This window comes from Carassius carassius, chromosome 23 (genome assembly GCF_963082965.1).
Source record: "Carassius carassius chromosome 23, fCarCar2.1, whole genome shotgun sequence".
NCBI lineage: Eukaryota > Metazoa > Chordata > Actinopteri > Cypriniformes > Cyprinidae > Carassius > Carassius carassius.
In genome coordinates this window covers 26,760,169-26,777,725 of record NC_081777.1, presented here as the reverse complement: position 1 = coordinate 26,777,725, position 17,557 = coordinate 26,760,169, and the positions used below count along the sequence as shown (strand labels likewise).

General features: G+C 38.1%; 1 protein-coding gene across 2 annotated transcripts in view; it reads left to right on the top strand.

Annotated features, from left to right (window-relative positions):
- The window catches only part of mical3a (microtubule associated monooxygenase, calponin and LIM domain containing 3a), an 84,294-nt gene that overhangs the window by 26,042 nt on the left and 40,695 nt on the right, over positions 1-17,557 (top strand). Inside the window, exons 2-16 of one of the 2 annotated variants that reach the window (XM_059506771.1) lie at positions 3,952-4,329; positions 4,474-4,681; positions 5,102-5,218; positions 5,381-5,482; positions 6,878-7,033; positions 7,516-7,616; positions 10,445-10,702; positions 11,120-11,235; positions 11,959-12,085; positions 12,556-12,649; positions 12,786-12,812; positions 13,182-13,329; positions 15,463-15,659; positions 15,802-15,920; positions 15,997-16,068. In XM_059506771.1, coding sequence (XP_059362754.1) covers positions 4,054-4,329; positions 4,474-4,681; positions 5,102-5,218; positions 5,381-5,482; positions 6,878-7,033; positions 7,516-7,616; positions 10,445-10,702; positions 11,120-11,235; positions 11,959-12,085; positions 12,556-12,649; positions 12,786-12,812; positions 13,182-13,329; positions 15,463-15,659; positions 15,802-15,920; positions 15,997-16,068 — 2,118 coding nt within the window. In that variant the 5' untranslated portion in view covers positions 3,952-4,053. The remainder of the gene's footprint in view (positions 1-3,951; positions 4,330-4,473; positions 4,682-5,101; positions 5,219-5,380; positions 5,483-6,877; positions 7,034-7,515; positions 7,617-10,444; positions 10,703-11,119; positions 11,236-11,958; positions 12,086-12,555; positions 12,650-12,785; positions 12,813-13,181; positions 13,330-15,462; positions 15,660-15,801; positions 15,921-15,996; positions 16,069-17,557) is intronic. The other variant, XM_059506772.1, reaches the window with a different exon arrangement.

Sequence of the window (17,557 nt, the reverse complement as noted above, 5' to 3'; positions counted from 1 at the left end):
TTCTGGGCTTTTTCCCCATTTGTTGGCAATGTCAGTGAGATCTGGTCTTTGTCATTCTGTATCGAAGAATGCAACATTCTGAGAGACTCATTTGTGAGACTCTTTCTCACCATTTAAATCCAAAGTAAACTGTGGTTGGTTGCTTTAAATGTCAGGAGGTCTCTTCCTGTTTAAATGGCCAGTTCTTGACCAAAATAAGCTCTAAAGAGGAACAGGCTGACAGGAACAGGCTGTTTGGCGATGCAAGACTTTTCCACACCTGATTAGGTTTTGGTGTCAGCAATAGTTTTTGTTATTCATGCAGTACTGGGGTTGGTCTATCATGTCTGGGGTGTCTCTTTCACAGTAGAATGCACAAACTTCCAATATTACAGCATTTCCTGTTTGGGTTGCTGTGCGTTCATTAGACTTCCTGTGGTCACTGTCTCCGAGATAAGGGCATGGGGCATTCTCGGCTTTATTAAAGCTTCTAGGTCCTTTAGGCTATGGGAAATTTTCCAGACAAGGTTTTGGCAGTCCACTCTGTGGTGATGAAAGGTGTTAACTTTTAATGGCAATGGCAATTTTATTTATATTGCACTATATACTACAACCAGAGTTGACCAATGTGCTTTACAACAGAATTACTAAAAACTGCAATAAAACAATGAAAAGTAAAAAGCAGTAAAACCAAGAGGAAGGGGGAAAGAACCTACATTATAACATGCGTTATACCAAAATATACAACAAGGAAAAAGAGTGCTAAAACAGAATTAAAAGCCTTATCAAACAGATAGATTTTTAAATTCCACTTAAAAGTGGGCAGATCATTCCAGAGTCTTGGGGCAATTGTAGCTAAAGCGCGATCATCACCCCTGCATGTCTGCCTCGTCTTGGGCTTTTATAAACCCGTTTTATGGACCTGTTTGCATAACTGCGTTATATCATGCTCTTGCCCTATAGAAACAAAGTGATATCTTAAAGTCCTCATGAAATCAAAATTGATTCCATTTGCTTTGTTAGTAGACATTGCTAGTCTTAAGGTGAACAATTAATCTGTGTAAGTTAATCAACAAAAAAAAAGACTTTTGTCTTGGTAATCTTTAATCAAAATCAGAACATTTGCTTCTGCTCTGGAATGGCACTCCTTCTGTGATGACGTCAGTTTGATGACTTGCAAAGAATATCCTTAACCACACCTCCAACCTTTAGGTTGCTGTGAGTGTGAGTTGGAGATGAGGAACACTAAAATAAAACCCTGCCCTCGATTCAATATTGTATTTCAGTTGAATATACGTCACTATACTGAAATAAGTAGGCAGCAACTTAATCCTGTAATAATGCTTGTTTTATTCAGAGAGTTTAATTAAAATTTGGTCATTTATCACAGACTAGACTTGGCTTTTGTTCTTACCTCCCTGTTTAGATCCATAAAATAATATTATTTTGTCTGGTTTAGTTTTTTCTTCTGACATCATTTCTGCAGATTATAGGATAGCAAGGTATGCCTGTTTAAATAGTTTGTTTCTGAAACATCTAAACCAGGGAGCTTCTATGTCTCTCGTTTCTGCTAAAGCCATGCTTTGTGGAAATGTTATTTAAATGTTATCATCTCTTTATCATTGATGAAAATCTAATAAGAAGGCATAGATGCTCTCTGCAGATTTTTGTTGCGTTTTCTGCACTTATTTTTAGGCAAAGTCATCCGAAATGGTTAAAAAAAAGAATTGATGTGCTCTCATTGATAATTAATAAAACATCTTTTTCAAAATAAGCCAAAATATTTAATAATTTTTTTTTTTTACTTCTGCGTAGTTTTTCTGCATTTCCACATGTGCCACAGTTAGGGCTGGGTATTGTTCAAAATCTTTCAATCCGGTGCCAATTTCGATACCTCAGTTTCGATACCGGTTCCTAATGGTACTTTTTTCGATACCATATGTTTTAAAATCCATTTCAACATCAACACAAATACATTAAACAAAAAACTTTAATTTTTCACCTTAATTAAAAAAAATTCTGGTAACACTTCACCCTCAGGATAACATTATTAATACAACTGGTTGTGCTTTTTGAATAGGGGTGCGCCATTCAGGGGCGGACTGGGACCAAAAAGTTGCCCTGGACTTTCTGGCCCACAGCAGCCCACCACATCATAACGCAAACGCCCCTGTTTTGATGTCATTTAATAATTTAATATTTAAGTAAACAGTTTGGGGATTCTAACCAATAGGGCAACTGATCCTCCGTTGAAAAAAAAAAAAAAAAAAGAACAGCAGCTGTTCATTTAGCGACTCCTAAGCCCCTTTCCCGGGGGCACGTCCCGGGATTGATTCCGCCATTGAACCCGGGTCGGAGACCTAGTAATATTGCCGGTTTCAACCCGGGACGAGCGCTGTGTGAACAAAAGCCAGATCTAATGCCGTGTCGAAGTGATGACGCACGTTATCGTGCAACTCTTTTACCGGCTGTTTTGAAGGAAGATCAATGTTCACGACGAAAAAATATGTGCGAACTGTAATGAAGCAGAGATCAATTTGTTCCTCACTTTCCGCGCTGACGCAGAGATCTTTCGCTTGCTTCAGTGAAAGTATAACGTGCCTAACGTTTTCGACTCATACATTACACGTCACGCCTTGATTTCACGTGTCGTTATGGGATCTTTACGGTTTGTGTGTGAAAGCACGCACATATCCCTGGTAATCACTGGCAGTGTGAAAGTGCAAAATCTAGCGACCCGGGAACAATTGCCGGAACACTTTACCCGTGTATTTGCTGAAATGGCAGTGTGAAAGGGGCTCTAGTGAACAATACATGCTCATCAAGACACAAACATTCTTCTAGAACTCACACTTTGCATTCAGTTAGCAGATCCATACGAATCATGCTTGAAATAGAAGTTTATAAACTCAAACGAAAGCTTTGTGCTTTACAGATGAACTTGAAGTCTTTATTCATTACTAGATGTTCAATAATAGATCATCTTTGGCTCGGTAATACAAGTTCATGATTGGATTAGTGAACCGATGATTCTTTTGAGTCGATCTTTTAAAATAATAATTTATTTTGTTTAACGAAACCAGTGTGGAAACCAGTGTTTCACAAACTGGATAGATCTGAGGTGCAGGGCTCGCAAAATCGTTTGCCCCAAGTCCCGGGGCTATTGTGTTTTCCAGTCCGATGGGCTATCGTGAATAGTGATGTAAAATTACTAACTTCCTTCACGTTGTTCACTCGCTTGAAGGGGTGAAGCGGATAGTAGCTGTTCGTTTGCACTTGTTTCTAAATATTGCTGATTCAAGCGTTTTAAACAATTTGCGCGTGTTCGGAGCTTGCACACACTCATTCAGACAATGCGCGTACAGAGAATGAATTCATCTTTCGTGTATCGTAACTTCTGAATGAACACATACACACAATTATATCAAAATAATTGTCTCTACAAGTATTCTCGTAAACACAGTCGGTTATGTTTTAAGTGAACGTATACAGTGGCCTGCTGCTTAGAGAAATTTGCTGTACCAGATAAATCTGTCTCTCTCTCTCTGTTTTTTTTTAGACGACGTGAAAGGGGGCGTGTTTCAAGATACGCAATGGAGTAGACCAAACTAAACAGGGAGGGAGGGCAAAACACTCATCCAAACAAATGCTTCATTAAATTGGTGGTATTGCCGGCTTTGGTTGCAATACTCTTATCGCATATGTTGCTCTTTGCTGACTCGGCATCCACTTTTATAAAGTGTAGCCACACTTTAGACCTCTTTGCCATTGTAAAATGGAAACGTTTTGAGAAAAAACAACTACACTTGTGTTGTGTGACTGCGAGTATCTTCAGAAATCCTCCCCGTCACGTGCTGGTGGACAGCCAATCACTACCAATACCATAAAGGCATCGAAGTTCGGTACCCAGCCCTACCCACAGTGATGTATATATAAAATATGTGATACATCTTTTTTTTTTTTTTCATTCAGGGTGAAAATGACCTATGGCGGAAGTTGAATCGCATACAGAGAGACTCTGAGTAAACTGGACGGGGCCTGTCCCATAATCCCCACTCGTCGGGTCAAGGGACCATGGGAGATGGAGGTGTCAATGTGGTGGGAGAAGGGGTGAATCAGTCCCATGTGCTCTTTGACCGCTTCGTCCAGGCCACCACCTGCAAAGGCACTCTCAAGGCTTTTCAAGAGCTTTGTGACTTCCTGGAACTCAAGCCCAATGAATACCGTGTGTTCTACCACAAACTCAAGTCCAAGCTCAACTACTGGAAAGCCAAAGCTCTCTGGGCCAAGTTAGACAAGCGCGCCAGCCATGAAAAATACAAAAAAGGAAGGGCCTGTGCCAAAACCAAAGTATGAAAGTTTCCCTGGGGTGAAAGAGAGTGTTTTGGTTATTAGTTCTCAAACTTGAAATGGTCTGGTATTGCTTAAAATAGATCCTTTATGGCCTTTGTGGCTTGATAATTAGGTTTTTACCCCTTATGAATTGTTTCTCAGTGTCTGATCATTGGAGCTGGACCATGTGGTTTGCGTACAGCCATAGAGCTGGGCTTCCTTGGAGCCAAGGTGGTTTTGTTGGAGAAGAGGGATGCATTCTCCCGAAACAATGTGCTCCATCTTTGGCCTTTCACCATTCAGGATCTGAGGGGTCTTGGAGCCAAGAAGTTCTACGGCAAGTTTTGTGCTGGAGCCATCGACCATATCAGTAAGTAGTATATCAAACTGTTTTTATTTTAGAGAGAAATTAACTTTGACATCCAGACATCCATTACACATGACCGCTAGTGGACAGCACAAAACTTGATGGGTTATACATACATTGGAGACTTTCAATTACTCAAACCACCTTCCGAAGTGTTCAAGGACTCCCATCAAGTGTATACTGATTCATCCCAGACGTTAAATAGCCACCTACTCATGTAATCATTGTGGGATGTGTTGGGGAAAACCTGCCAAAACAAGGTCATTAAACTTTGCTGGCAAGATAGAACAGTTTTGGCCAAGAAGAAAATAAATTGGACTAGTGAAAGTGATGTATCTAATCAGGGGAACTTTTCTAGAATGCTTGTCCAGATTAAGTCAGATTTTAATACCATGTATTAATGGAGTGTTTTTTTTACTGCAGGTATTCGTCAGTTGCAGCTGATGCTCTTAAAGGTAGCTCTTCTCCTTGGCATCGAGATTCACGTCAACGTGGAGTTCAAAGGCCTCATTGAGCCACCAGAAGACCAAGAGAATGAGAGTAAGATCGGTTTCTCACGTCCTTTCTGTGCTAGAGTTCAGTAGTTCCATTCGTATGTTTCTATTTCCACACAAATACCAGTAGTTCTAAAGAGCCTAGGCATATCCTGAACGGATACCAAGACTTGTCTGTCATCGCTGAACATGCTGTTGGTTTTTCCAGGAATTGGGTGGAGAGCCGAGGTCCACCCCAGAACACATCCAGTCAATGAGCTAGAGTTCGATGTTATAATTGGGGCTGATGGGAGGAGAAACACGCTGTCAGGTAAGAATATAGCACTTCATATAAAATCATAATTGAGAATGTCCTCTCTTTGAATATTTAGTTCTTGTCTAGACAGGAACAAAAATAATTAGTGGTGCTTGCCTAGGTATTTGAACAAACCTCAGTGTGTAACTTGTCCTGCAGACATGAATGACATTTCAGATCATGCTGCTATTCAGCAGAACTGTGCTTATACTTGAATGAATAAACTTGGCAAATCAAAAATAGGTGTAAAATCTTGTAAACTTGCACTCATTCAGATGTTTATAGGACATTTTTAAGATTTAAATGGTTTGGAAATAAATCTCTTATCCTCACCAAAGCAGAATTTATTAAAATTGTGTAATATTCTTACAATTAAAATAACTTTTCTTTTTTGGAAAATATAATTCTATTCTGTGATGCAAAGCTAAGATTTCAGGATCCATTACTCCAGCCTTCAGTGTCCCATGATCCTTCAGAAATCATACTAATATGCGGATTCGGTGCATTAAATACTTTTTCATGATTCTTTAAATAGGACATTGAAAGGCTTTTATAATATAAATATAATTTGTAACAATGTAAAATTCTTTACTGTCACTTTTACATTTACATTTAGTCATTTAGCAGATGCTTTTATCCAAAGCGACTTACAAAGTGAGGACAATAGAAGCAATCAAAACAAACAAAAGAGCAATGCAATTGATATGAGAAGTCTTGGCTAAAAAATAAATAAAATTAGCTTAGAAAGTGGTAGCGTTAGAGGGTAAAAATGATGGAAGATGGAAGAGATTTTTTTTTTTCTCCATTTCTTGAAGATGGCTAAGGACTCTGCTGCTTGAAGTGAGTGGGGCAGGTTATTCCACCAGGAGGTACAGTAACAGTAAATGTTCCCTCCTGGTGGAATGACCTCTAGTGAATTTGTGCCTCTTTGGGATGGCACAATAACACGCCCTTCACTTGCAGAACGCAAGCTTCTGATGTTTTGTAGGCAAACATCAATCAATTGGTTAGCCAGTACAAACTGATGAACAGAGTGAGGTGTCACTTTTGATCAGGTTAATGGGTCCTTAGCTTGCCTGCTAAATGAGAAAAAAAAAGGAAATGAGTTACTAAATGGTGTAATGTACATTTTAAAAATGACACTCATTGAGTTTCTGGTCACTAGATATGCATAGGATGGATTTTGACTAAAACACTAACAACTGCAAACCAACACATTCAAAACAATCAGTGTCTTCGTAAAACTGGCAGCCACCTAGTAAAAAAGTTGGTGGGCTTTGCATGGGTTTGCAGCACTCACCTTTTTTTTAAATATGTAAAAAATCGAATTTTTTGTCATTGGAAATCTGTTGTTGATCTGCATAAATATTTTGGCGTTCATACGTATGAATGTTTATGCTGTCTCTCCAGGTTTCAGGAGGAAGGAGTTTAGGGGCAAATTGGCTATTGCTATCACAGCTAACTTCATTAACCGCAACACGACTGCAGAAGCAAAGGTGGAGGAGATCAGTGGAGTAGCCTTCATCTTCAACCAGAAGTTCTTCCAGGACCTTAGAGAAGCCACAGGTACAGTAAGCACTCTTATTGAATATATATACTGTATGTCAGACTTTGATGTAAGAACAGCTGCTACAGCTCATAGCTAACAGAATAACTCTTGTTATACTTTTAGAGAAGCTCTTGTGGTGTTTCTAGAAGATCCAGCAGTGTAGGAAACAAATACTTGAAGAATCTCATTTTGAAGAGCTGTCCCTGTGCTTTGTGCTGAGTTGGCAGACTTTGTTGCTGTTTTCTGAGTTCTGCATTGTATAATCACTGTTATAATCACACTGTTTTCTTTCTCTCTGTCCTGTTGATGGAGGGAGTGGGCGCATTATCTGCCGCACAGAAGGAACTTAATTACATCTGTGAACGGATGCAAACTACTTCCTCTTTCTGTCTCTGTCCCCCTATTTTTCCCCCTCTTGATGTGCTTTGTCACATCTCCACTTCAATCTCTTCCTCCCGCTCGCTCATTTAGTCTTTTCTCTTTTGGTTTGCCTTCACAGGAATTGACCTGGAAAACATTGTCTACTATAAGGATGACACGCACTACTTTGTAATGACTGCCAAAAAGCAAAGCCTGCTGGAGAAGGGCGTTATTCTACATGTGAGTGATCAAAGAGTTTGACTAGCACCAGTTTTCTAACTAATCTCCACTCTTTTATTCTCACTTCTCCCTCCCTCTTTATCTCTTTCTCTTCCTGTTTGCCTTTCTCTGTCCCTTGGTAAAGTACTAGCACACCTCTGCTCAAGGCAGATGATTAGAAATGCAATACAAACTTGAATTGAAAAAACAAGCACAAACAGCTGAAGCTCGTTTTAGCTGGCCGGGGTTTGTTTTAGGTGGATTTTGACCCTTTTCTTAAACCATCTAAAACCTGCACAAACATCTGGTTTTAGGTGTCTTTTAGGTGTTGCATGCCAAAGTACCATACCTAGAACCGCTAATGATTATTAACTACCGTTCAAAGGTTTGATATCAGTTACGTTATTCATTTTTTGAAAGAAATAAGTTTTAGGATGCATTAGGGGCCGTTCACATATCGCGCCTAAAAACACTATGCGCGCCGCTTTCTCCTTCTTTCCAAATCGCTCGGGCAGTTGCGCCCCTGAGGCGTCTGCCTTTGCTAAGCAACCATGACGTGCTCTCTCCATGAAGACGCAGAAATTTCAGCAAAGGAAAAATGGATTTGCAGCTCTAAAAATCCCTTGCAGTAGCTCTGCTACTAAATTCATTTCAAAATGACAATCCTATGGTCAGCTGTTCCTTCATCTTGGCTGAGCTTTCAACGTTGTTACAGGAAAGGATGAAGCTGATTGGTTAGTTCTTGTCACATGACCCGCGGTGCGCTTGTGGCATTCTGAAAAGTTGAGATGTTTTTAACTCGATGCGATGCGGAGTCGGACGCGCCTGGAAAAAAAGGGCGCGTGCACGTCGTGACCGTGTCGCTTCCATTATGAGCGAGCATGCCGCACGCCTACATTGGAAATGACGAACTTGAGTGTGCAAAATGTGCGATATGTGAACGGCCCCTTACATTTATCAAAAGTTACAAAAAATACTTTTTTTTAATGTTGAAAAGAAATTATATTTTTGAATTGTGTTCTATAGTGTTCAAAGAATCCTTAAAAAACAGTTTTAAACATTGATAATAACAAGAAAAGTTTCTTGAGCACAAAATCAGCATAAAATGTATTTCTGAAAGTTTAGGTGTTTAATTCTGTCTTTAGGAGGCCACAGGAGTGTAAATAAACATTACTTAGTGCGGACAGTCTCTTCCCTTTTATTCACATTGAGCTCTTCTGCTCTGTTCCCAGTACTGCCAAGTTTGTTGATTCGTTAACAGGGAGCCTCAGTCCCAGCCCTCTCTCTCACACTCACACACAAACTCTTGCATAATACAACTGATATAATGATGCACAGTAATGATGCCAATTAATGTAGCCAGACAGGTTGCAAGAGAGGGATGCTTACTTTGCATTTTGCATTGTCACTGGCCAAAACACTGCTGTTGAATATGCAGGATTACGCTTTAACTGTAATGGTACTCAGAATGAAGCCATTTTAAATGAGTGTCAGCATTGAGAGTGTTATCCCATTACCACACCCACAGCCACTCAGGACTGAATTATATGCCTCGTTGTGCTCTTCGGTTGCAGAAAACTTTGAGCGTAGTTTTAAATCATAACCGCCTTTTAAACGTTTTTTTTTATAAATGTTTTCCTCAGTGCCAAAGAAATTAAATAGTTTGACTGTTTCTGTTAAATGCTATCTTATCAAAAATATGCCACAAACCTCAATACTGGTCATAATATATTTTATTTACGTAAAAAATACAATGTATATTTAATTGTTTTTTTTATTTTATTATTGTGAAGTCTTGGCTTTTTTTGTGTTAAATGAGAAAGTATTAATTAGAAATTACAAGTGGTAGCTTTAGAAATATTTGATTTGATTCAACATAACATTTATTACACATAATTGTTTAGGCTGCAATTGCCTAACATAAACTATGGTTTTTATTCATGCAATTGAAGTCATTTGAGTAAATGGTTTACATTATTTGTGGTTAACCATCCCTTTAAAGTCTCCCCACTTTTTTAATGAAATATTCTAAATGATAAACTAAAACTGCCAGCTGGTGGTGGTAAATGTCTTTGAGTCAAAAATTCAGCTGATTAATTCAGGATTTAAGTAAATGGCTCTCTTTATGAATGGGCATTTGAATCATTGATTCACCTGATTCGTTCAAAACGAGGATTTATTCAGAAACTAACCACTTTGTTGCTTGGAGATGCACAACAATTCTGTGGCTTTAGGTAATATTTTTGTTGACAAAACGGAGTAAAAACAGACAATATTGTGTTTAAAACATAACAGATTATTAACTTTTATTTTTTATTTTTACTGAACTGTTGTATAAAATCAAATTTGAAGTCAAAAAATCAAAAAATCAGTACTTGTCTGATACTACTCTAGGTGTGATATCGCTTATTGTATAATATAAATATGAGACACAAACTAATACAGGGGATTTTTTTGCACCAATATCTTTAATTTTAGGGCATAACTGCATATGAGTTGTTGCCCTGCATCATATTTGTCAACAGTCAACTGTATTAAATGTAAGATGACATACAGGTCTGGGGGCGGGGCCATTGCGTTAACGGCGTTAAAATATTTGAATCGCGTTATTTTTCATAAGTTTAATGCGTTAAACTGACAGCCCTAATATATATATATATATATATATATATATATATATACACACACACACACACATACACATACATGTATGCATACATACATACACAAAATGTAAAATACAATATATACAAAATTGAAGAAAACACATTTTAAATAAATATTTGTAACAAATTGTATTGCTTTTATACCAGTCTTATTAAAAAAAAATTTTTTTCGCTCTTGAACAGGACTATGCTGACACAGAAATGCTGCTCTCCAGGGCCAATGTTGACCAGAAGGCTCTGCTGTCCTATGCCAGAGAAGCAGCAGATTTCTCTACCAATCATCAGCTTCCTAAACTGGACTTTGCTATCAACCATTACGGCCAACCTGACGTTGCCATGTTTGACTTCACCTGTATGTACGCCTCAGAGAATGCAGCGCTCATCCGCCAGCGCAATGGCCATAAGCTGCTAGTAGCCCTGGTGGGGGACAGCCTTCTAGAGGTGAGTGTAAACTCCGATGTGGAGTAGGGAAATAAGACGGTTCATGAAAGAGTTTTTGTTAAAACTTCCTTTAATAGAACCAGATGGTGTTTTTCCATGAAGTACCGCAAAATTGGCTTTTGCTGTTCTCCAACGTCTTCCTTCGACAAATTTAAATTTATGAAAATACATTTTCTCACATAAATCTGAAACCACCACTTCAGAAGCCGTGGTAATGAAAGCATTCAGTTAAAACAACACACTCAGTTTCACTAGCTAGCCCGCGACTGTGAGAGCATTTTTTCCATCTTCCAGACAGAAGGTGACTGATTTCTAAAATGTAGTGTACAGCTGTTCATTCTTAGTCTTAGTGTATTAGAAACAAGTTGACTGATGTATATGTGTCTTTTGTGTCTGTGTGTGTGTGTGTGTTTATAGCCATTCTGGCCGATGGGCACTGGAATAGCAAGAGGCTTCTTGGCAGCCATGGATGCAGCGTGGATGGTGCGGAGTTGGGCTCATGGAAGCTCCCCTTTGGAGGTGCTTGCTGAACGGTAAGACATGCTATGCACAGAATGGAATGCTGTTTGTTTTTAAAAATGGAGAATAAGTGTTCCCGAGGCTCAGTCGTAGAGCATTGTGTTAACAGCGCAAAAGGTTGTGGGTTTGATTCCCAGGGAACACGTTAGGTAAAAAAAAAAAAAAAGTATAGCCTGAATGCACTGTAAGTCGCTTTGGATGAAAGCTAAATGCATAAATGTACTAAATGTAGATACAGTATGCAATAATAAGGCTTTCAAAAACATGATATTTGTTTTCACATGATATTGGAAATATGATAATGGAAATATATGCAATTATTGCATTTTTATCTGATTTGTGTCTGAATATTTAAACTTTTGGCATACTTTAAAAATAATGAGTAATATGATGTTATACCAAACACATCTAGAGTGATACAGAACTTATGATGAGATCGACTGTGATTGTGTCTTCAAACTGAGCAGTAAACAGCTCAAGTCACTTAAAGCTGTCATTTACTGTGGTGCTGGTTTTCTTCCTGCACTGTTATTTAGCTGCATACTGCAGGGTAATTCACAGTGGTAAAGCATTTTGTATTCAATAAGCAGCCTGTTTGTGGGGAAGCAGAAGTTTTTTACGAGCAAGTAGCTTGCATGATGTCTCTTGGGTCTCATCTTGAGACATCACTAAAGGGATGAATGCCAAAATGAAGGGAATTTGGGTCTGAAAACAAGCCCGGCTCCTTTGGGTTTCAGGGAAAGTATCTATCGCCTGCTGCCTCAGACGACTCCAGAGAATGTGAGCAAGAATTTTAGCCAGTACAGCGTAGACCCGACTACACGGTACCCCAACATCAGCCTTCACCAAGTGAGACCCAACCAGGTGGGTTTATGCACATCTGACCGGTCAGAAAACACAGCTGCAAGTTTTGTCTAGATATTTTTGCAATTTAACACTTAAATGTAATAAATAGCAAATCTCTCTCTCTCTCTTTCTATTATACTGTACATTATCATTTGTTGGTATTTAAAATTAATATATAGCTTCAATGTTTTTATTTTTTATATTGGTTATTTATCAGTTATTGGCTATAACGGAAACATATGCTTATTTGTCCTAATTTTACTAACTTGCTGTAATTTTAATATTGGTGTGTTCCAAAATTTAAACCGTGTCAATTTTATTTTTTTACTTTTTTTTTTTTGCTTTTGAGTAAATAATCTGTAAATAAGGTAATTAATTTTGTGTACATTTCATTTGATCTTACTTTATGCACATATTGCCATTTTATCTGCATTCTGCGTGCTTTCTAGATATTGGCGATATTAGTTTTACAATATAAATGTCTGCAGGTACAACATCTGTTAGATACTGGAGAAACCAGGGATTTGCGTGTCGACATGGAGAATGTGGTCAACTTTTCAACTCCTAAACTCACAAGAAATGGTTGGTAGTTTTAGTATCGCATTATTATTGCACATCAGCTGTGGATGCATACATTTTCCATGTTTTTATTTAGTCTTTCCTTACATTGGATAGTCTCAAATGTAAATGTGTATAATTTGATTTATTTTCATCCTAGAAATTCTGCTTGAGAAGCACTTGCAAGGTAATTTTGTGGACTACTCTAATCCGAATGCATGGTGTTCTACAGGCTTCTATGTTTCAACAAGCTTTGTACGGTTTATTGTATGAGAAGAGTAACTGACATGGAATGGAAAGTTGTCTTGGAGTGCTTTAGAATTAAATGCAACTATTCACTAACAAATATTTGTGGATTTTCTCAAACTGAGAACTGTTATCAATGCCGTCGGTGTCTTGAATGTTTTAGAACCTCTCAAAAAGCAATGAAATGCACCGTGAAAGTTCTTCAGACGCTGCTCTGCTCATGTGACATCCGATTGGATGTTGGCGCATCCCATTACTGAATCTGCACATTCTTGCTTCGGCACCACTTGACTTTGCTTTCCCCCATCAGAGTCCATCGTGCGCTCCAATAAGCTGCTGAACTGGTGTCAAAGACAGACGGAGGGATACAGAGGTGTCAGCGTGTCTGATCTCATCATGTCCTGGAAGAGCGGCTTGGCCCTGTGTGCGCTCATCCACCGATACAGACCAGACCTCATGTAAGTGCAGTATGCCACATGCTGATCCCAACAAAAGCTCTGTGTTATTATGGTGCTATATTTAGAGATGCAGGACTAGAACACAAACTCTGCCTGCAGAGAATCAGAGATTCAGTTCATGCAAAGAATAAATAAGCTTGAATCGGAAAAGACGTACAAGTCATGTGTGAGAAGACAGGAGATCAAGTCATCATCCATTGACCCTAATGTTATTCCAAACCTTCATGACTTACTCTGTTGAACACAAAAAAGTTATTTTGAGGAATGTGGGTAATCAAACCGTTTTTGGTTCTCATTGACAGCCATAGTACTTTTTTCCCTTCTATGGAAGTCAATGGGCACCAACAACTGTTTGGTTCCTCACGTTCTTTAAAATACCTTCTTTTATATTCAAACGAAGATAGAAGCTCACACAGTTTTTGGGTAAATAATGACAATTTTCATTTTTGTGTGAACTGTCCCTTTAAGCAGTGGAATATGAGTTAGCAAAAACATACGTTGTGCGCCTTCAAGTGATAATGTCATTGTTATATTAAGTGTTTCTTCAGCTGTGATAGTTAATTTGTCCTCACCTCATTACTTTTGATAGGATATTTATAGCTTAGTTTCTGTTTTGTAAAAGTCCAGGAACTCGTGCTGTAGTTATTCTTACTCTGGGCTCTGTCGCATAGAACAGCTGAAAGCCCCATTAGCTATTGAGACAAACATTAACATTATCATAACTGTCCATTAGAACAGATGCTGAGTGACCTTTAAAAGCTTTTGCTTATGAGTAGTTTGTCAGCTGTACTAGTGTGCATTTGTGTTTGGTAAGCAGCATTAGTGGAAGTCTCCGAGGAGGATGCCACACGCCGACAATTGCCTTCTTCAGAAGCTCAATCCAGATACTTATGCAGTATATTAGTTCAGTTTTCTTATACATACTATAGGAAGTATATTTTTCTGAAAATGCTTATAAAATAGACTGTGAATTGACACAATTGGCAAGTTCAATTTTAAGTAGCCATTTCTCCAGTCTTCAGAGTCACATGATGCTTCAGAAATCATTCTAATAAGCTGATTCAATGCTCAAGAAACATTTCTTGTTATCAATGTTGATAATTTTGCTGCATGATTTTTATGTTGGAACCACTATATATTATATATATACTATGTGCAATATACTATACAAAATTTGTGATTTGTGTTTACGAATATTTTGAGTTTGAAACGTATTTTAATAGAATGTCCAATTTTAAATATTAGACTACGTTTTTCCTCAAATAAATAAATAAAAACTAATACATTTTTAAAAAAGGTCTCTCCTGGAAGAACTTTAGAAATTGTATTATTGATTTAAATTGAAAGAATCTGTATTTGTGTATTATTTATATTATTATTTTTCTAATCAGTACTATTATTGCTACTTGTATGTTTATTTTATAGTGATTGCTTCTTGAGAATATGTTAGTATTGTAAATAATATATTAAAATTATACTGTTAATATTGCTATTAGGCATTGTAGGCATTGTTGATGATATGGCTCTAAAACATAAATAAATAACATGATAAATGTCTTATCCATAACTTTTGAGCAATTTAATGTCCTTGCTGAATAAAAATATTAATAAAAAAAAAAAATGACCTGACACCAAATTTTGAACCGTAGTCACTATGATGTGGATATTTTCAAATAGAACTTTTTTTAAACAAAGTAGTAGTTCTTTGCTAAATTATTTTATTTTTGATCCTGAAACCGATTTACACTAGCAAATTTGCACCAGTAAAGCAACCTTTAATGATGGTTGCCAGTTCGACACACTATGAGCAACAAAGACTGACTTGGGAATGCAGCAAAAAAATCTATTTTAAAGTTTAATGCAATGCGGCGACCAGCAGTTGGAGTCCAGACAGTGAAGCTTGTGTGATCCACAGCCTTATGCAGTTGTATGCAGCAACTGAGTAATAACTGCTGCTAGCAACCAAACAAAACAGCAGTCAGTGTGAACAGTCCTTGAAAATTATGTTTAGCAGTTCTTGTGACATTTATGATTTAATGATGTATTAAACTGCTTTGAATCTTTTCTAACTTGCTAAATAACATGGTTATGGGATATGGAGACGTCTCATGTTGTGACGTCTTGTAACTGCAGTGACTTTGACTCATTGGATGAGAAAGACATGGAGAAGAACAACCAGTTGGGTTTTGACGTGGCAGAAAAAGAGTTTGGGATTTCTCCCATCATGACTGGGAAGGAGATGTCTGTTGTGGTGGAGCCTGACAAGCTCTCCATGGTGATGTACCTCAGCCAGTTCTACGAGATGTTCAAGGACACTGTGCCACCTGGTGGTGAGTTGTAGATCTACAATAATGCATCTAGAGAAACTTGTTAGGAATTAGGAGTGTTAATGGTTATTTATTTATTTTTTTTAGCATGCAGTTCATTCATCGATTTCAGTAATTATTATTATTCATATTTTTGTGTTTTCAGAAAACCACAATATGAGCCCTGAGGAGAAGGCTGCGTTGATTGCCAGCACTAAATCACCCATCTCGTTCTTCAGTAAACTGGGTCAAAGCATCGCTATCTCGCGCAAACGAAACCCCAAGGTAGTCAAGTTTCTTTCTGATACTGCAAAAAGAGTGATTCTTGTTATCTCAACTTTTCCTCTCAAACCCTGTGTAGGATAAAAAAGAAAAGGAACTGGATGGACTGGGGAAAAGACGAAAGACCAGCCAGACTGGACAATCAGAGGATGTAAGGCCATTTCTTGCTGGATCAATGGATGTTCAACACTGTGTACAGTTAGGTCCATATATATTTGGACACTGACACCATTTTCGCAATTTCGCCTTTGTATACCGCCAGAACAGAATTTAAAAATAAATCCATCAAGATGAATTTGAAGAGCAGACTTTAAGCTTCAATTCAAGGGATTGAACAATAATATATTTAGGAATGACTACCATTTTTATATACAGTCCACCCCCCCCTCCCCATTTTCAGGGGCTCAAATGTAATTGGACAAAGAAATACAATCATAAATAAGATGTTCATTTTTAAAAAGTCTGGAACTCATGGACATCACCAGAGACTGGGTTTCCTCCTCTGTGAGTTTACTGCAGCTGACTTTGGTTGTTGTTTGTTTTTTGGTCTTTCTGCCTTCAGTTTTGTCTTCAGAGAGTGAAATGCATGCTCAATCGGCTTGAGATCAGGATATTGACTTGGCCATTGCAGAATATTCCACTTTTTTTAATTAACTTCAAAAAGTCCTCGATTGCTTTTGCTGTATGTTTAGGTTCATCATCTTTTTGTACTATGAAGCATATGCCGTTATTTTTGTGCCACAATCCTGAGCGAGTAATTGTACGTTTTGAGCACAGAGAACTATATTTTGCAAGCACATTACATTATATTTTGAACAGAAATTAACAATCGCAAAAAAAAATTCGCTTGAGCAAAGAAAAAACGATTCCGTTCTCAAATGTATTTGCTTGTTTGCTATTATTCATATTAACGTGCAGTAATAACCCCTCTCACGCAGTTTACTCAGGTGCTCTCTCACAAACATATTCTCTGCGCTCCTGTCAAGTCCCTCTCTCTCTCTCTCTCTCAACCTCTTAATTCTGTGCTCGCTCAACTCTTGACACACGCTTGCTCAACTTACAACAGCGTTACAAGTGTGCCACTGAATCAACCAATCGGAAAATTAAAGGCCAATTGTGATTGGCTGTTGGTCTCCAATCAAATCGCTCCAATCCAGCTGCTTCTGTCCTCGGTTACATCATCACTAAACCCCAGTAACCCAGTGCCATCACACTGCCTCCGCCATGTTTCACAGATGATGTTGTATGTTTTGGATCTTGTGGTGTACCCCCTGTATTAGCTCTGGTGAAGTCTTTTCTTGATTGTAGACTTTGACAGTGACACGTCTACCTCCTGGAGAGTGTCCTTCACTTGGCTGGATGTTGTAGTAGTTTTTTTTTTTTAACCATGTCCTCCATGGACGTTCAAGCCTTTTTATATTGCTGAGCTCACCAGTGCATTCTTTTTTTTCTTCTCAGAATATACCAGACTGTTGATTTGAACATTCTGAATGTCCCTGCTATCGCTCTCTGATGATGGATTTGTTTGGTTTTTGAAGCCTAACAATCGTCTATTTCATTTGTATGGAGAGATCCTTTGACGACATGATGTGGGTACAGAGCAACAATTTACAAAAGCAAATAGCACACTTTTAAAATCA